Source organism: Ascaphus truei, chromosome 2 (genome assembly GCF_040206685.1).
Source record: "Ascaphus truei isolate aAscTru1 chromosome 2, aAscTru1.hap1, whole genome shotgun sequence".
Taxonomy (NCBI): domain Eukaryota; kingdom Metazoa; phylum Chordata; class Amphibia; order Anura; family Ascaphidae; genus Ascaphus; species Ascaphus truei.
This window is the reverse complement of record NC_134484.1, coordinates 201,338,827-201,359,377: the sequence shown is the minus strand read 5'-3', so window position 1 is coordinate 201,359,377 and position 20,551 is coordinate 201,338,827. Positions and strand designations below refer to the sequence as shown.

Sequence of the window (20,551 nt, the reverse complement as noted above, 5' to 3'; positions counted from 1 at the left end):
CCCCGGTTGTACTGGTTAAAGATGAAACCTAAGAGGTTTAGAAAGCTCTGTACTCTTGAAGAACTCTAATGTAAGGGTATCACAACCTACAATGAATTTTCTTGTAACATATAAAAAAAATTGATAATAAAATTAAAATTATAGAATTGGTAGATATTTCTAAGTAGTCTCTTAATGCTCTGGTTTCCAAAAGGACCGCGGCACCAGAGTGCCACTGCCATTTTTGAAAATCGCAATCACGTGCCCTCCCCTAAAAGCAATCACATGATACAGCATCAGTTAATCCAGAAACGGAAGACAATTCCTTCTCTTCTATTACCCAGCGCTTCAGATTGCTAAAACAAGCACAAAAAGGGCACGATGTAGCCACTACATCATGGGGTCCCCTTGAATGCCAGACCCCATAACATAGTGGCTATGTCCTGGGAATCCGAAGGGTTACAGTAGCTGTTTAAAATGTGGGAAATTATACACATTCTACAAGGAAAATCGTTTCCCAGCTACTTGCAAAAAAATAAAAAATAAATAAATAAACGGACATCTTACAATATATGTACTACTCAGACATTGGTGCCCTGATTTTGAATGAACTGAAAACCCATTTGGGGTACCATTGTTTTTTGTAAACATTTTTATATAGCACCGAATGCTATACAGTATGTGTATTGTCCCTGCCACAAAGAGATTACAATCTAATTTTGGTGCATGAAATGAGAAGTACAGAGAGATAAAGGGACATTCTCAAGGTCACAAGGAGAGCAGACATTGGTATTTGAATCCGGTTAACCAGCTTCAAGGGCAGTGTTCTTACTACTGTACTTGTCTACTCTCAGATCATTTTGCAGTTTGACAGTGTCATTCAGATATGGAAACACACTACTTTCTGAATTTCCACTGACTGTACTGCCATGGTAAGGCATTTCCACAGGCAGGCTTAATCTTAAATTGTGGGTGGAACAAGTTCTTGTATTCTGAAGGCATCCATACTTTTGTTTCACTGTGTCTGTTATCAATGTAGCTAGAAAGGTTGATACCAAAGCAGATCTCTCAATATAAAACACTTGTCCAGGCGAGTGGTCCCTTGTTTAGCTGTTTTTCTGCTAACGCCAAAGCGTGGAGACTCCCATTTCCTTTCTGATTTTACACAATTGGAATACACATCTTAAAATACAGTACTTCTGTTTTTTTTTTCTCCAACTATACTTCTTCTCTTGACCAAGTAATCTACTGGTTTGGTTTTAACATAACCTCTTTGGTGATCATCCCAAAGCTCCTAGATCTTTCCTGACCTTTCCCTGTCTGGATTGTAGAAGAGGAAGCCGTGAGACGAGAAGCCTTGTTAATATATTGAGTGTTAAGTGTTTGGGTGGCCATTCCTACATCCCAATTTAGATTAGAAAGACTGAAATGTTAATCAAGCCATCTCTATTAATATGAATTTTTTAAGAAAAAGATTGTATTGTGACCTTGGTGCATTGGAATAAATTTATACTAAGCAAAACACAATTTCTGGATAGCTTAAACAAAGACTGAACAACTGTAGTTTTCATGTTTTCTCTCATTTCTGCCCTAAAAACAGAAATAATTGTATCTAAATACAGTAGTTGTAACTACATGAAAGCTATTTCCGTAGAGACTTAATGGGTGCAAAATAGATAAAGTATGTTAAAAGCCATTATGGGTTAGCCTCTAGAGAAATGTTGTGTAATAGAAATAGTGTATAGCATACTAATCAAAGTAGCATGTATAAAAATGATCATAGCATGACCAATGGGCTGTTCTAGGGGCTCCGTTTGGTTATGCTATTTAAAATATATACATTTTTGTAACTTATCAACAGTAAAAAAAAAAAAGGGCTATGATTTTTCTTTCCCCGCTTTATTTTTGGTAAGTCTTCTTATGTATTTTTAGGCAGTTTGTAAAACCAAACTTGACTCCCATTCCATAAAAACTCCATATATTTCTGTGCCTACGTTGGCTTGCCAGTCACTGTGGGTGAACATTGTTTTGTATTTTGTCATTCACAGGTACATGGCATTGTACGCCGATCTAGTTCTTTCAACACAGGAAGGATTGAGCATCTGTACAAGAACCGACAGTCTCATGTAGAAGGAAGTAAGGCAATTTCTATATACTGTCGTATTGTCTATGACATTTCTATTTTTCTGACCATATTATTTGCACAAAATATAGTACCTAAAATAAATGTATGGTTTTAAATGTTATTTTCACCACAGGCCATACTATCCGAGTTCTGTTTCTCGTCGCTTCCGATATGTGCAGTTGCCTGATTTATTTCCCCACCAGCTTTCGCTGCCACCACCAAATTTTGCCTCGTCTCTGGTGCTATTGACATATCATTGATTTTTAGCATTGGAATGAATGGACTCATGTAATTGTTTTCCATGAAGGCAAATTATTTAATAGAACAGAAAACTGATACAAATAAGTGTTTTCTTTCTTGAACAAAACCATACACACGCATATGAAAAGATCTTATGAAAATATGGAGAAATATTTGTTGGAGACCGTAGAAATCTGCTACTGAGAATAGATTGCAGGATCTGTGGGGCTCTATTTAATGCCGTCATTCTCCCCCAATATTATATTTCTCCCTGTTCTTCTAAAATGTTGCTTGTACTGTAGGTATCTTCATTTTGGTAATCAGTAAGTTTTGCTTGAAATAGAAATGGGCTCTGCTCTGAACTTTTGAATGCATGCGTGTTCTTACAATACAGTACATAGGATTTTCCCCCCCTCTGCTGACTTTTTTTAAACTCTCCTTCTCATTAGATGTGTTGGCAGAAAATCTTATTTTGTATTATTATGACAGAACTTTATAGCGTTTGAGCGGTTACAAATTTTTTCTTTGAGACTGCCCCTCTTGCATATCCTTAACTGACCTTTATGGCCAAAATTACTTCCTCTGTTGCCACTCATTTTCTCCAACAATTCCTTAATCCCTCCAGTGCCAGATGCGATTATCCAGTGCGTTTCCATCTATCCTGACACTGAAATCTAAAAAACAAATAGAAAAGGTTCAACCTTCACGGTCTAATATTTGATATATAAAGTAAAAAAACTCCATACATGTCTAGTATCACACTAACAAACAAACATACAAATGTATCTTATCCAGAAGCTTCTGTTCGCCTCATCTCTCTAACGTCACCCAGCAATCACCATTGGTGCATTCCACCGACTTTGGTTCCAGGAATGTACGTCCATCTCAAGTCAAGCTTTGCTTAGAAGCGCCTGGAGCTGGTTACAGCTCTGCTCAATTCCATGCCATGGGGTATGTTCAGTAATTTGTAATCCCCTGGGAATAACACCCACAGACTGAGAGCCGAGCTTTTACCGTCACCAGGTGCTTGGCCTGACTGGAGACCGAAGTTATTCCTGGAACACAGGTCGGGGGAACGCATCACTGACGATTGGTGTGTGACAGAGAGACAAGGCGAACGGATGTTTCCACCGATGCCACCAGGAACAGAGAGCTTCTAAGTGGATTTTGGTTAAAATCTTTTTATATTTGTAAGTGTCATACTATACTTTTTTTTAAATTTTTTAGATTTAAATACTAGGTAACAAACGAAGAAGACTGGAACACGCACTGCAAAAAAGTCCGAGCTGGTGGTGGGTTAAAAATAGGCGAATTTATTCAGGCATGATGCCCCAGCAGGTTCCTCTGACGCGTTTCTTGCCGACAGGCACTTTATCAAAGAGATTAAATACTACACTATAAAAGTTGCTCTTTTTGGTTATTTTTTTTTTGTTCAATTATAACTGAGGTTGGACTGAACCTTTCTTTGAGCAGGCAGCACATATATTTTTGGATCTTTTGGATTTTATTGTACACTTTGGGACAGTTATCATATTAATTTTTACATTTTTTTTAAAATTATTTTGTTTAAGTATTCTAATGGTGTTGAATTAGAATCATTATTACACACATTTCCATTTATATTGATTAGAGAATTACTGTTTGAGAAATAGATTATTCCCATAGATCATTCACATATATAATTATTTGAGGAATAGGAAGACTTTAAAGAATCATTTTTAGCATATACAGTACCATTTATTTGGGAATTTAGTGGAATAGATCTGTGCGGGTGTTATTTACTAGAGTTTCAATACATATTGTATATACAGTACATATTTACACATTTTATGCGCACTTGGTTTAGACACTCGTTTGATTATTATTTTTTTTTTTGTATATTCCGACACTGAATAGGTTAGAGAAATGTAGACAAAGGGTTCGTTTTGAACAGTGCAAGTTTTTCTTAAAATAAGATCACAACAAAAACCGTGGTATGATTTTAACATTCTGCCTCAAACATCCTCATTTTTACTATGTGGTTTTGACCGTAACATTCTGTGACTGTTTCACACACATATATCTTTACAAAAGCGCCAACTCAAAGGGTGGATGTGTTTTTTGTTTTTTTTGTTTTTGTTTTTTTTCCCCTGTGTTTTTTTTTATTTCCTTTGACAATTCCTAAACTGTTATACAAAAAAAATACATATTATATTGCCTGGAAGCAAAAGGGTTAAATACATGTTTTTGTAGGATATGTATAAAAACAAAATCCCTGGTGTGTAATTAAAAGAAAATGTAAAGAACGTGCACATTTGCTCTTGAGTGGCAGAGCCATGAATGTCAGTATTGCTATTTCTGTTTAATGTTCCTATCCCTTTTTCATTTGTATGTGATACTATCAATAATCTGCCGTACTGTTCTTGTCGTTTTAAGACATGAAGCTGCACTATGGGGATCTCACTGACAGCACGTGCTTAGTGAAAATAATCAATGAGGTGAAACCCACTGAAATATACAACTTGGGAGCACAGAGCCACGTCAAAGTAAGGAATGACGCTGTACCGTGTTTACTCTGCTTGTCTGATTGTGAATGTGTATTTAGCAGGAAATTATATGAAGAAAATGCCCCATGCCACTATTGTTGACATAATTGAGGGAACATCTACTACTAGAGGGTCTTGGTCAACCCAATAAAAAGGGGGAGCTAGTAGTGAACAAAAATCCAAAATGGCTGCCAGAAAACTGTATATGTTTTGTGCTGACACCATCACACCAAGTCTTTCTGTCTTTTTATAAGGAATTTGCTCGAAGATGTTGTTATTCCATGTCCCTTAATATGAAGGGGGAAAAGATGAATAGACATCATTGCACTCTGGTGTTACTGCATAAACAATTCAATATAGAGCTGATTTAGATGCACTGCCCTCTATTTGTCTGCATACTATAATTAAATCTCTGTTATTATACAGTGCTGCTATAATATTTGCCCATCTAAAACCGAAGGCGGATACAGTCTTCACCATGGAAACTTTGAAAGCAATTTTGCCGGGCATATCTCTTTTTTGGGTTTTGGTAAAGTCTGTTTAATAAAAGCAATATACTGTAGTACTGGAGAACTGTGTCTTTGTGTGGGTGTGTGTGTGTGGGGTGTGGGGTGTGTGTGTGGGGTGTGTGTGTGTGTTTCTCCAGTACTACATTGCTTTTATTAAACAGACTTTACCAAAACCCAAAAAAGAGACATGCCCGGCAAAATTGTTTTCATGGTAAAGGCCGTATCCGTCATGATATAATATATAAATATATATCTCATTCTAAAAGCTGTGTTTGTCTTTCAAGTATATTCAATGTTGAAATGAATCATTGCAAGTTTCGGCCAATATCTTTCCGGTCATTTTCAAACTACAATGTAGACATTATGGCATTTCCACATGAATCCTTTCTCTGCCCATCCTATTTTAAAAATGTCACACCATTTACGGACAAGGCCTCCACTGGGAACTTTACTTACTGACTCATTAAATTGGCTCCACAGCTCTTCTCCCATTTCAGACTTGTATGCGTGTATGAGGTCAATGAACTGACTTTTTACAACTTTCTGTGAAAAAAAAGGTGTGAGAGATCATGACTCTTGGCAAAAGCCAGGAATTACTTTTGAAGCAGCAGCCTTCTTAGGAGACAAGGGGATTTTTTCTAAAAAAGACATTGTTGGAATGCTAATACTTCATTTTAGGCGTTTATCCCCCAAAAATAAAAAACATCTATGGTTACCTAACGCAAAGTGAGAGTAAAAGCCGCCACCATCATCAATAAGACTGTACCACTGAAAATAAGAATGAGACCTGTTATCTAGGTCAACTTGTCTTGATATGCTGGGATGTATAGGAATTGTAGTGCAATCATTAACCATATGCAGAATGCTATCATTTTTGCCAGGCTGTTGATGACTCGGATCACAGCTTTAGCTGTAAACAAGTAGTGTATTGGGTTAAATGGTTCAACAAAGGTTTATATGCCATCTCTAAACAGGAGCAAGGTGTTTTGAACTGGTGTTAAGAGAAGTTAGTAGGTTATGTAAACACTTTTCTTTGAAAATGGCCTGTGAAGGAGATTTATTCTGTTGACCATGTCAGAAAACGTCTTGCATTATGTTTTGGATACTGTCTGATGACGTCTGCAGTTTTCCTCCTCTTCTTGTGTGTTTGTCAGTGTTTGTGTTGGCTGATATTTATGCAGAATAACGTTCTGTATCACTCTCACTTCCAGTCAATTTTATGTGGGCTGTGCAGAAAGCAAGGAAAATAAAATAATAGGAAGTTTGTCTGGTTTCCTGAAGGAAACCAATGAAGACGAAATTGGTTCTTGGAATGAACACACAGGGTTTGGGAAAGACTGACAGAAGAACTTTTTACTGAATCATAAATAGCCAGCACTGTGACTCAGAGTATGTTACAGAGAGGCCGGTTTGATGCAATGTGCTTGACGCAGTGTGGCAGAAAGTGAGATGACTTTTACTTATGAGTGTCTTAAAATAGAAAGTCCTAGTAAAGTGACATCACCTTCACCAGCATAGCAGGAACAAATTATGCCCTGAACAGTCTTGGCCATTTTTGCGGGGAATGGGCGTAGTGACTTGTATTTATCCCACGTCTGTGCAGGGAAATCAGCTAACAGTAGCTCATTCACTTCAGAGGAGTGTTCCAGTATCAAATATCAAAAAACATTGCTATTTTGGCTCTAACACTAGGTAAAAAGCAAGCGAACGATGTATTTGTGTGAGGTTTTGCGAAGGCTGTGTCTGACAGATGCAATTAGTCACCGTGGATTGAAAATCAATGCCGAGTTATATTCATTCAAGTCCAAGCAATGTAACTAATGGGATCGGTGCAATTTTAAGACTGTGACATTATGCATACAACATCGCATAGGACACATACACAACTATGTTGTGTATGCTTTTATTCTAACTGACCTCCTGTCCTCTACAGTGGGTTGAAGGCGTTTCTGTTACACATTTAGCTTTTGATTTGTTCTTTCTGCGAAAAATGTAAAACAAGAATTGGAAATGTGTCCAGTAAACCTGCAGTATGACAGCGATATTTATACCACAGAGGTAAAGAAATCACCTCTCGGTTACTACTATGGATTTAAAAGCAGTGAGCAGACGCAACAAAAATAGATATTGAAGACCTGGCAAAGACCTATATTTAGTAGTAATATTTTGTTGCATTACTTTTATCATTTTAAATTACATTCTCATTTATTTACTTAATTTCCCTGTAATTTAGAAAAATATATATAACTAGGCGGGCCCCGGTAGCGCAAAAAAAAAAAAAAAAAAAGACAACCATGGGAATGTTGGTGTTAAAACTGAGTTAAGAGTGAAATAATAACCTATTGTGAATATTACATTATAATGAGCAGACTGATATCTATGAAGATATTTTTGACCTTCTGTATGTATATCTTTATAGCGCTTTACCATATCAATACACTACAATAACAATCTAGGAAATGTCAAGACATAAATGTAACATTGGGAGAAAGGAGTCCGTGCCCCGAAGAGCTTATACAATCTAAACTAAAAAGTAGTACGTGATTTCAGATTAGGTTAGAACACACGTATTGAGGAGTCTCTGTTGAACAACATATTTAATAAACAAAAATGGACAGGTTTCTTCTAAATGGACTATGGTGTTGCACGTTAAATGCCTTTATCATTTCTTTAGTATAATTATATTTAAAGCCTTAGGCCTTATACCAGCTCTGGCAGGGCGCGCGTGCTCCCTCAGGGCGATGCGCACGCCGAAACCTGCACTGCAGGCAGGAGGCGACAGGGAGTGGTTCGCCCTCATTGGCTGAACCGGTCACGTGATGCGACAGTCGCTCGGAAAAATCAATTTCTGAGATCTGCTCTAAATTTGCACGCTTGGCCGTCTCGTTTGCGTGCGCACATGGTGCGCGCTCAGTGGAAAACATGCATTTGTTTTGGCGTTGCGCACCTGGCAGCATTTGGTATAAGCACAGCCTTATTCTATAAAGTGTGGTGGCTCCGATCTGGCACTATCGTATGGAAAACCCCATTGACGACAGCACTGGATCAGGGCAACTGTATGTAATCAGAAGCGGCCATTCGTGCCATTTCCAGACAGAAATCCCCATTGAAGTCAATTGCGATTTTTGACCCACAAATTACTTGATCGGCTGCTTCTAAGTATATATAGTTTAACCCTTGAGTCATACTAAGGATCTATCCACTCGATCTGTAAAGCTCACAAAAGACAGAAGAGAGTTCTGGATCTTAGAGTAACATTTAAGTAATTTTTCAATGAACTTCATAGAAGTCTCAAGACCATGGCTGATTGAATTGAGTGACAGCCATGACCAACTTGAATCAATGATTAGCATTTATCTTGTACAGTGTGTTTTTCACCTGTTGAGTTATGTTGGAAACAAAGTGTGTCAACAGCCTTACTTGGTAGTACAAGGCTTTTCCAACATTGCACAACGCAATGCAGTCTGGTTGTTATACTGTATACTGTTCAACTCTCACCAATTAATGAGGAAGATTCCCTCATAGTTTTCTGAAAACATGTTTCTTTATTTTCTACTTTAAGAAATGACTCAACCCAGTACAAGTCAATAAAAATGTTCCTGTGCATCTCCTACAATATCTCCCTCGTTGCAATATTTACATGTTGGTCAGTATGCTGTTCTCTTTGAGTCTACATGGGTTAAAGCTTAACCTGTCTACCCAATAAGTATTTGTTCAGTGGTTTGACTACTCTCTAGTAATATGCTCGAGACTTGTCACATAAACTCTCATATAAATACCAATGGGGTTGGCAATAATTGTGAATGACTTGTTACTTCAAAGCCCGAGGGTCCAGCAGTACGCTGTTTTGCTTAACCAAACAGCGAAGTCAGAAATAACAGATCTAATGGTAAATATGTGAGTGTCTGTGCCTCAATGCCTCTCACATCCTGCATGCCTTCTTGCAGCTTGTGACTTCATACATTGTCTGTACACTTGACATTGACACCTTCCAAACCCCTATATTTTTGGGGAGATAGCAAGGTTTTCTATTTTAGACTACAACACCAATAACAATAAAATACAGTTGTTAAAAAGGTTATAGTAAGCGCTGGCCTTTTATTTCCTTTAGCTATGATGCTGCATTGCCTAAGGGGCCCGAGAATACTTGGGTACAATACCAAACCCCCTCAAAAAAACAACCTTAGACTTCCAAGGGGAAAAAATCTTATCATTTGAAGTCTTTCTATCGCTGATACAACTGGCATTGTGCTTTTGCACATGGAAATATTTATACTGAAGTCAATTCGGTGCTTATTTTATTAGCATGTTCACTCCCAGAATCTGTGTGTGGGTTAAATATGGTGTGAAAGATAAATGAAAACATCACATAGTACAGTAATGTTAAAATACAGTGATTTTGTGTGCGAGGCGCAAAAATGACTTCTCACATGAAGGTAGCCAAAATCAAGCAGCCATCAACTTAAGGGGTGGATGTATCCTGTGAATATGCAGCAGCCACCAGCCACCAACCTCCAAGGAAGAAAAGGAAAAAGACCATATAGTGTAGACAGTATTATATTCTGACAATAGGTATACAAATGAAGGCTTACACTCTGTATGATCAAGATAGGCGAAAAATGGATAGCGGGTAACAGGTATACAGGGAGTCGTGATCTCCTGGGTTCCTCGTTGTCCTCCGCTTCACCGGAACACTGTATCCACGCCGGGGCTCCCGTCACGTCACTACCGGCGCGTCGAGAGACCCGCCGGGTCTGATGATAGGAGTGGATTCTCGTGTTCCTCCTCTTAGGTATTGCTGGACTGAAACACTCTACGCGTTTCGCCGTTGTATGCTTACGGCTTCGTCAGGAGTTTTTTATGACTATGAGACATGCTCCCCTGGCCTTTTTTGGAGAAACAGTTGATGCAAGACAAGTGGAACAGTCTTTATCCAAGGGTGTGTTTGCAGTCTCTTATTCACTTTATTCAATATAGTGCACTTTGTTATTTTAGGCACGATTATTTACATTTGTTTATCACTTTTCACGAATTTAAACATTATTAAGTGGTTATTTTATATATTTTTGGGGTTTGTTAGAGCGCTATCGAGCACTTTTTTATTCTGTAAATATGGTGTGACACTGGTTGTGTACGTGTGTAAGTCCATGTATACTGTATGTACTCGGAATTCAGCCGTTTTTTTTTTTTTTCCTTTTTAACTGCAGTTCTGTATTTTGTTTTTCTCCATGCACGATTATAAAAAATTTGTATTTGGATGGAATTGATAAGATATATTAAAGGCAAATATTTAAAACTTCAAGAAGCATTCCCTTTCGGTACTGACCCGTTCTTTTTCGAGGTCATAAAATGAATTGTGTTAAAATGAAATGTGTTTAAGAAAATTAAATGTATGGGTTTATGTATGCTAAGGCTTATCAAAGCTTGGCATGTCTATCCAATCAAATACAAAACATAATTTGCTATTTTTGACTTTTTACAAGCTACTTTCCAATGTGTTTGTATTCTAATATGAATGGGACTTTTGAAGGAAAAGAAAGGATATCTTATCCTGTGTTTCACCACTGGGAAAACATATTTCCCTTTCTGAACGCTTTAGTGATGTAGGAGGAAATACCAGTGATAGACTCTACCTGCCCTAGTTCTGAATGGATCTTCTAAGTAGATTTGGCATTGGTGGGTCCACAAACATGCACTATTTGTAACTAACCAGTGCTGAAAAACTAGAACCGGCTATCCAAGGTAAGTGACTGGTTACCCTACTTAAAATAATAATGGGGGGAAAAAAGCATCACAAAGTAAGACCAGACCATACTTTTCTGTTTTCATGGCAAAGTACACATCCCAGTCGCTATCCCTGAAGCTTCATGTTTATATTGACAAGCAATTTATTGATCTAGTGTTCTGATGAGAAAAGGAGGTATTGATGTGGAATCTCTCTTCCAGCCACTCTGCAGTCCATTGAAAGCCCCTCTCACGTTGCTGAGCTCCTTGGTATAACATTGTGGTATTGTTCATTCTTTGTTTGTTGTAAATTTTTAGAGGCCAGTACACATGAAACTTGGAGTAAAATGTGTGTGAAACGTTTGTCTTCTAATATTAAGGTGGAGCTCGTGGTTTGCAAACTATTACCAGACCACACAAAGAAATTCCTATTATGCCCTATGCAATCCATCTTATAATTAGTGTGTGCTTTGTCTTTACTACACTGAGTAATAAAGCAAATATTAGTTTAATAATTAAACAAAATCTATCTGAGAATGACTAGACATCATGTGACCAAAGGAACAATCTGCACAGTTCAGTGTTGGAAATGTACAAACAAGGTAGTGTACTGATGTTTTGTTTAATTAAAAGGAGCATTGCACTGGTTGCACAAGTGTTTTTGTGTGTTGATTTGTACCGTGTAATTACATGCCATTTCGTATTGACACGCAGAATTACATGCCGGGGAACATGTTTATATTTAAATAGTTACCTTATTTCACAATGCGTCTCTTTCCCATCTTTCCCATCCTTCCCTTAAGGATGCTTGTGGTCGGTCCAAAGATGGGTTCCTGTAAATTTGGGGCTTGGTGTGGGGAGACGCATTAAAACAGGTCCTGTGGATAAAATATGGTTGGTGTTTGGTAAAAATGATCTGCCTCTATAAAATAACTTTAACTGGTGTTAACACTCTCAGATTCACTCGTTAACATGTTCAGCCATTAAAACGGCACAGTTCTTAATACAAGCACATATGTACTTGCCAACTACTTCTCTTATTTCAATACCAAAAGGGTAATTTGTGCCCCCTAGAAAATAGTATTTTGCGATGAATTTATGTTTGGAGAGTATGGTAACATTATTAGCCTCAGAATGTCTGCATGCCTGGAAGTTTAAGATAACACCTCAATATTACATGAACATAATCAACACATTTTCATACTTTTCTCAAGGTCACTTTAACACCTTTCTGTTGGAGAAAGCAGTGCGTGCCCCAGGCTTCAAAACGTCAAGGCCAGATAACTGAATGGGGATGGCTGGATGTTTTAGCAGTGTTTATCTACAAAATGTTTTTAAATGTGTCTTTAGACATGTAATAAACTGCATGTGTCATGATGATAATTTGTTACTATGACCCCTACTTAGTATGCAGCGTAGAAGTCTTCCTCTTGCTCGTATTTAATTATTTCTGAACAAGGGGACAACGGATTGAGATTATATGTAATAAAAGCCTATCATATATAATATATATAATATATATGTGTGTATATATATATATATATATAATATAATATATATATATATTGAAAAACGAATAGACGATACCGTTCTGTGGCTAACTAAATGCTTTTATTTGTGCGAGCTTTCGAGATACACTGATCTCTTCTTCCGGCGATGTTACAATGAATAAAGCAAGAAAGGTTTAACTTAAAAACAGTGCATCCTGGGATGTATCTGTGACTGAAGCCTATCCCTAATATAAATATAAAATATATATATATATATATATATATATATATATATATTTTTACAATTTTTATGAGATACCTTTGGCAGATAAAGCGAGTTTATAACTGCACCGTTTGTACAGATCCTTGAATGTGACCGCAGTAGTGTGTGCAGTCCATTGTGCTTGTTTTTTTTTTTTTTCTAAATGAAGCGTACGCTGGGAATTTTGTAGTTGAATAATCACTACTTTACAAATAGATGGCAGCAGAGTGTCACACACACACACACAATGGAACTGTATAATTGTTCACTTGAGAAGGCCTATAATTCAAGCTGACATGGATGGACTACAGCATGCATGTTTTCTGTTAGCATAACCTGAAATGAGAGAGCTTGATAACACACTCATCATACAGAACAGAATCTTGCATGCAACTCTTTTGTTCGTACAGTTATCACATCTTATACACTTGATAGAAATCAGCTGAGCGAAAGTGCAGGCATATAATATCACTCAAGATGTTGACCTGTAAATCTGCTTTGACGGTATGTGTTTGGAGGAGTAATGACCAGTTTATGAATTAGTCCAGCATTCCTCAATGACATATATATCATGTTTTATTTTTAATCCATACTTCTTTCTACTACACCCCATCCTAGAATGAACATGACCAAGTAGTTTTTCTAGCAGCACATTACTTCGTTTTATAGCACCTTTTTAAAATATATTGCCGTTTCAAAAGTTGTTTTTTTCCTTGAATCTGCAGCACAAGAGGCTGTTCACATAACATGAAATAAATATTGAATTATTAGTTAGAGCAAAGTTACTGAAAATGCAGTAAGGCATCTTCATTTTTTTGGGGGGGGTAAGGGGGTTTATTCTTGACAGTATGTTTTATTGGATGTTACAAAAAACAAGTAACCAATGATTATTAAATAGAAATAGGTAGGTAATGGTTATGAGCGTTCAACAAATATCACAGCATAAAAACAATTCAGTTTTCCCTAGAACTAATCCAGAAATATTCCCAGCAAAATGGGACGAGTTCCTTCTATTATTGAGCAATGATAAAGATCACTTTCACATGTCTCCGGTGTAGGTCCTCTAAACATGCCTTACTTAGATTGTAAGCTCTTTGGGGCAGGGTCTCCTATAGCCTTTTGTTGTCATTTACCTATTGCACGTATTCCCATTGTTTGTAACGTATTTACCTCCTATTGTAATGTTGTAAAACGTTGCGTACTTGGATGGCGCTATATAAATAAAATTAGATACACATACCCTATATTCACACAGTTTACAGTGCATCCACTGCAGCAAGGGATTCTGGGTAATGACATGCACGTGAACACTTACTGTGCGTTACCCTTTTCTTCTTGTCCACTGTAACATGGATCCCTATAAGTGTACAGTATGCCTGCAGTTTTACACAGCTGTTAAAGGAGAGCATGTCCAAGAAACCTATTCACGGACAACTGTTTGGACCTATTGGATCTCATCAGTTTGCAGGGCTGGGTGCTGGCCTTGCATTTTGTAGCGGATTGTGGCTACAAACCAGGTACAAAAGTAGGTTGCACTGTACGGCGAGTAAAAAAGTGACATAAACCCTCCACCGTACAGCAATGATAAAGAACACTTTCATGTACAGGACCTGCCTGAGACATGAATGTGCTCACGAGTGTTCTTTATTATCGCTGTATGCTGTTTTTAGTACTGAATAATATCGTTTATTTCAGGATTGCCATGGTATACAGTACTTTGATGATTAGTCAGTGTAAAGATACTTTGGGTTTGAATGCTTCGGAAAAAGCTTTGATTGGCGTTTGCCGCTTATCTATAGCAACGTGTACATGGTTGGCGTTCTAGAACTACAATTATACATGCATAAGCTGCGCTGCCCTGAATATTTTTACTATAATTAAAAGGTGGCTATATACTTCATATGAGAAAGCAGCATGCTGATACTGATTCGAACATTATTTATATGTTCATACATTCCTTTCTTTAAGAATAAACCATAATTGGGAAGTGAGCTAAATCAATATTCATTTGTTAGAAACGATTAAAAATGAGCTTGTTAATAAAAATCAGAGTTAAGTTTTACAAACCAAACAATTCAATATTTAATTGTTCAGTTTAAAAAAAAAAAAAACCATACAAATGCTTTCTCTCGGGCAATGAATCATATATATTAAACACCATTTTAAAAACATTTATTTACTTATCTATTTTGTAATTATTAAAAAAAAAAAACTATTTTAATAATCCTCATTACATTGTAATAAAAGTACTTATCAGTTTTAAGTCTCTTTCATCTTGTCATTTTAATACCATTGCAGTTCTGAACTTGAAAGCTTTAACCTTTAGGAACATGCAGCCTGATCCGAGGATATACTTAAGATAAAGAGTCTTCCTTAAGGGTCACTTTATGAGCGGTGTTACATAATGTAGCGTGTGTTTCTGCAGAATAATGTACGGGGATTGGTAGCTGTAATGATCTGAGGAGTTCTGAAATAATGTAATAGAAGCCGCTATTAGGATCAGACCGTGTGTGTTTCAGTGCTGCTGAAGTATTTGAGACATCACTGCCTCATCAGAGACAACCACATCGTCTGTTTAACTTTATGAAGAGCTGATGGCCTGTGGCCAATTTAATTTCACAAAATGCAGGAAATGTGCAACTGTCTGAAAATCCTGACAACTACAATGTCTTTTTACAGCTTCCAAGGGATGGCAAACTGTAATTGCAGAAATGCAAGCAGGTTTTGAGGGCTGCAGCTTTCATAGGAATTTGTAAGACACAAACATATTTTTATGGAAGACTTACAGTACAGGTCTGATCCCTACAGTGGTGTAACCACCATACTGCTAAATGCCGACAGGGTGGAGGGGGGAGCGAGAGTGCCGGGGCTGAGCCGGCACTGGAAGTTGGGCCCGGCGGCCAACTTCCACGTTTCGCTGGTGGGGATTCCGATTGCTACGGGTCCCCAATTCTTCCGCCCCCTGCCTGCTTTTTCAGTTGGCACCAAATTTCACCCACGGCCAGACAGGAGCAGCCAGGCAGGGCGATAAATCCCCACGGTAATAAGGTGGCGGGGAGGCGTGTGTGTAATTGTGTGAGGAGGGGGGATATTGAGTGTGTGTGGGAGATTTTGTGAGAAGGATTTGGGAGTTGAGTGTGAGGAGGGGGAATTTAGTAAGAGGGAGGAAGGGGCAGAAAAAGAGGGGGGTGAAATTGCAAGGAGATGTGTGAGAGGGTGGTGGGGGGGAGTCACAAAGGCTGCCGATATGGCGGGGGAGGCTATCCGGTGGAAACGCTAGATTTAAAAATATTTGCATGGGGGCCCAAGAATTGTAGTTACGCTATTGGATCCTACCATTATTTGTCATCTTGAGACCTAATGTGCCCACTTGGATTTATATTGGCTGAGAACACAAGTTCTGAGTATTTATTTCTCCGGTGCAGCAGTACTAATAAACAACACGTTTGCAATTGGTAGAGGTGCCATGATTTGATGTGATTGTACCCACAGCTTCAATAACTGCTTTCTTTTAAAAACATTTTTTTTTTTTTAACACAAAGAATCAACAAATATGGGCTAAATGCCTGGAAATGTGCCAAAGACAAAACCCTTTGTAGATGACATGCTATAAAATATGATGTTATTCTGAACTGCATGTATGTTATTGAAGGAAAAGGAATTCTGCGATTTGTCCGTTTCCCTGAATTCTAATAGGTTAACTGTAATCTGTGTACACAGGTATTTCCATCAGTATATGTTTATATAACATGATGAGTTGCTCAGTGAGCAAAAGCACTGGCTCTGAAAACAATGACACAGAGTTTGAAGCAGCGGAGGCTTGTGACCTCGAGCTATTCACTTTTTCTCCCTGTGCCTCAGGGAACAAAAAATAGACAAAGCTCTACACTGCGTACACTACAGCTATTCAAGGAAAAAAATAAATAAAAATTATTTAACATGTTGGTCCCCAAATAGGACAAGTAGGCAGTGACGCTTGTGTTGCATTGTCAGAAAGTGACATATTAGTGAGCTGGGAAAATGTATGGGATTTTCTAGCGTGTGTATTTTTGCTTCTCTGGAAATCATATCACAGTTTTCCTTGTTACGCCATTATGGCAACATATTAAAAAACAAAACTTGAACTTACCCTACAGATACAAGTAGCTATAACAAAAAAAGTGAAAGGAAAGAATTGCAGATTTTGAAGACGCCAAAAGCTCAGTGATCTGTAACAGCTTCAGCTCTCCCATTCTGGATGTACTCTCTCAAAAATCCTCCTTTTCCCCCCTCTCTCTGTAATTGACAGGTTTTCAAGAAGCGCATTACATGCCCCAGAATCCTTCTCGGCATGACACAATTAAGATGAGATCCATAAAATAACATCAGAAGAGCACCCTCAGTAACTGGCTGCCTTGTATCAGTTCTCTGTGGTATAATTGAAAACAGGAGAAATATGCCTATTCTTCCAGTAGGCTTGGTTTATGAAGTATGGCTTCTATTCAGAGTAATTTGGATTTCATAGTAGAAGGCTGTGTTTAAGAAAACTGTGAAGAAATTCTGTTTTGGGATGTTTGAAGAACTGCTGGCGGCACAGAAACAAGACAATAATAATAATAAAAAAAAGTGTATATGTGTATATATGTGTGTATGTATATATATATATATATATATATATATATATATATTTATATATGTATGTATATATATATATATATATGTATATATGTATGTATATATATATATATGTATATATATGTATATATATGTATATATATGCTTATTTGCATGTCATTTCCCAGAATCCCTTGCTGCAGTGGAAGTGCTGTATGCTGGGTGATAATGGGGAAAGGCGGGGTTGCAGACCTGCCTAAGACATGCAGATGAGCATACAGTTGTATTTGCATATATATATATATATATATAATCACACGAAGCACCTGTCTTGCTGCAGTTGAATCACTACGCTTTTCATTACTAAAGCCAGTGCAAGATACCACAAAAAAAAACAGGGGAAATATGAGTTTAGTACAGGGAGGATGTATTATTGTTTAGGTGTTTGTCTTGAATATGCATTTCAGGGGCAGCCTCAGAACCCTGTCTCCGTGATCCAGAGAAAACACTTTATTTTCCTGTGCTTTAGCTGTGCTCTCCTACCCTTTGGAGACTACTGTGCAGCCTGCAGCACCAGGGGACTTCACCATAGACATGGCAGCATGGATCATGGTCAATATTGTATTTATTGGAAAAGAAATCTTCAGGGCAGAACTGGGATTTAGCTATATTTTGCTAAAAAGTTTGACCCTGTTCTTACCATTCGATTTAATAATGTCAGACGGAATGACCTCCCCGGAACACTTTAGCACCAATCCAATACATAAACACCTTAAAATATGCGTTTACTGATTGATATGTTTTGACATGGCCTATATGTGGAGAGGTTTCAGGGAATAGAAAACAGGACAGTAATGGTGTTACAAATGTAACGAGTGTAGCAGATAGTCACAAGCCTAGATACAAGAAATATTCGTATTGGGCTGAAAGATTAGTTTAGCGGTAAGAACGCTGTCTATAAAGCTAGGGAACCTAGTTCAAAAGTGTCTGCTCTCCTTGTGACCTTGGGCAGGTCACTTAGAGAGAGAGAGAGAGAGAGAGAGAGAGAGAAAACGAAAACACACACACACACACACACACACACACTCTCTGGGACTTGAGAGCAAGATTGATTCTGTAATAAAACTATACAATGTTTCGGTTCACAATAGAACCACTCTCAAGAGCCGAAACATCGATTCTTTAAAGAGGCAATCCATGCGGCACTTAAATAATGATTTTTATTAAAAACAAATAAGCTGCCGATCGATTCATTCTCCTATTATCGATCAGTAAAAATGCTGCTTCCCAGGATTCACTAAATGGCTGCCTGTCAGTTTCAAGCAATCCTTCAGTCAGTGTAACTCGGCAGCTACAATGTATCCTTATATTACTAAGGTAACATTATCTATTGTTACAGTTTGCAGCTCAAACTGCTGGAAATATTGGCAACAAATAATCACAAACAGAAAAGAGTTACAAAGATCTTTAACTGATGGGGAGGTGGCTAAATCCTGCTATAGAAATAAGAGGATGCTCAGTATATTAAAACTCATTAAAATGGAGTTGAATAATACAAAATTAAGTGTTGTCTAATACTACAGAACTGACTTGCTAAAAAAACAAAAACACACGTAGGATATTACTTGGATTGCCTCTTTAAAGCGGCAGCCCAACTAATATCCTACATCTGTGTTTTTTCAATAATTCAGTTCTGTACTATGAGAAAATACTTGTAGCGTTTTTTTTTATATAACATCTCTAAATTACATTTTTAATACATAATGTAACGAGCATTTTTTTTGTCTCTATAGCAACCATTTACATAGTCACATCCCCTTCCTCTTCTGAAACAGGCTCTGGCACTCCCCTTTTTTAACCCTGCCCCCTCTCTAGCAGTGCACCAATTGTATCTAGTGACGACCTGGTCACATGATCTTCCCCACAGAACTTTGCATCTTTAGGCCTCTTCTGCTGCACGGACAGCCATTTAGTGAACACCCGAGCCAAATATTCACCGATTGATTGGCAACTTAGCTAATTACTTATCATTGTATTGATGCACATATTAAAGGGGAAAAAAATTAAATTGGACTGCTGCTTTAGTAAATCTATATCATCTTACTCACAATTCCCCGAGTACCTGCCTTTTCCTCTACACATACCTGACGGATTGCACCCAGGCAGTTAGACCACCTCGTGGAGTACCGCTTCCAGTGTACACATACAGTATACTGTATGTGTCATTTGTGTTCAGGCTTGGTGAGGGAGAGTGGCTGTGTTCAAGAATTTACATGGTTTTTTTTTGTTTTTTTATGCCAAGTAGCCCCTTCTCTTGCTTATGTCCCGAGTTTGACAACGTTGATGTACATATAACTGCTATGCTTCAAGGATTATCTTGCTAATGATGCACATTATTCATTTTTCCATGTACAGCTATGGTTTAGCTTCATTGTGCATTTTTTAGACCTTTTTCATATCAGGTTGAAATGTGAATGGCAGTCAGTTATTGAGTGTTGATAGTTAGCCATCTATATTTTCTTAAAACGACAGTAGATTTCTGAAGGGGAAAATTCTTAGTGTAGCTACATGTTTTGTGAGATTGACATTTTGTAATACGTTAGTCAAATATGTCTACAAGTAGCCTCCCCTTTTCTAAGAAACTGTTGTCAAGGTTGTTTCAGTCAAATGGCAGCTCTTTTGCTATTACAGCTTCGTCTTTGCACAGATAGAGCTCAGGACTTGGAAAGTTATTTTCCCATGTCACTTGGCACGTGACTAAATACAAATGTATTGCCTGACTTAAACAAAAATAAATATGTGGTTGTAGTATGCGTGTTACCTGGGGATGCACTACTTTCTGTGCTCAGTAATAGTTATTAAGCAGTTTGCAATATATATATATTAGTGTAGAATGGAATTTTTTTTTTTGCTATAATATGTGTGCATTGTCGGTATGGGAGAGAGGGTCAGTTAACACCCGGCCAGTACATAAAGCAATTGTAAAAACGCTCATGTAGAACAGCTCTGAAGAATGTTAATATATTAAAGTGTCAGAAGCTGATAAAGATTTTCTTTTTAAATGTTAGTTTGCCTTTTTATTGTAATTTTTTCGTTTAGAGCAG

At 37.6% G+C, this 20,551-nt stretch overlaps 1 protein-coding gene and 1 long non-coding RNA gene across 6 annotated transcripts in view; one reads left to right on the top strand and one right to left on the bottom strand.

Annotated features, from left to right (window-relative positions):
- GMDS (GDP-mannose 4,6-dehydratase) overlaps positions 1–20,551 on the top strand; it is a 327,410-nt gene that overhangs the window by 137,877 nt on the left and 168,982 nt on the right. For all 4 annotated transcript variants that reach the window (XM_075585821.1, XM_075585820.1, XM_075585819.1 and 1 more), the window contains 2 exons: positions 2,028–2,115; positions 4,760–4,869. In XM_075585821.1, coding sequence (XP_075441936.1) covers positions 2,028–2,115; positions 4,760–4,869 — 198 coding nt within the window. The remainder of the gene's footprint in view (positions 1–2,027; positions 2,116–4,759; positions 4,870–20,551) is intronic.
- LOC142487105 (uncharacterized) overlaps positions 2,418–20,551 on the bottom strand; it is a 34,654-nt gene continuing 16,520 nt past the window's right edge. For both annotated transcript variants that reach the window (XR_012799143.1, XR_012799144.1), the window contains exons 3-6: positions 11,857–11,980; positions 7,296–7,359; positions 5,835–5,921; positions 2,418–3,018 (exon numbers count right to left, since the gene is read on the bottom strand). This is a non-coding gene — a long non-coding RNA (uncharacterized LOC142487105). The remainder of the gene's footprint in view (positions 3,019–5,834; positions 5,922–7,295; positions 7,360–11,856; positions 11,981–20,551) is intronic.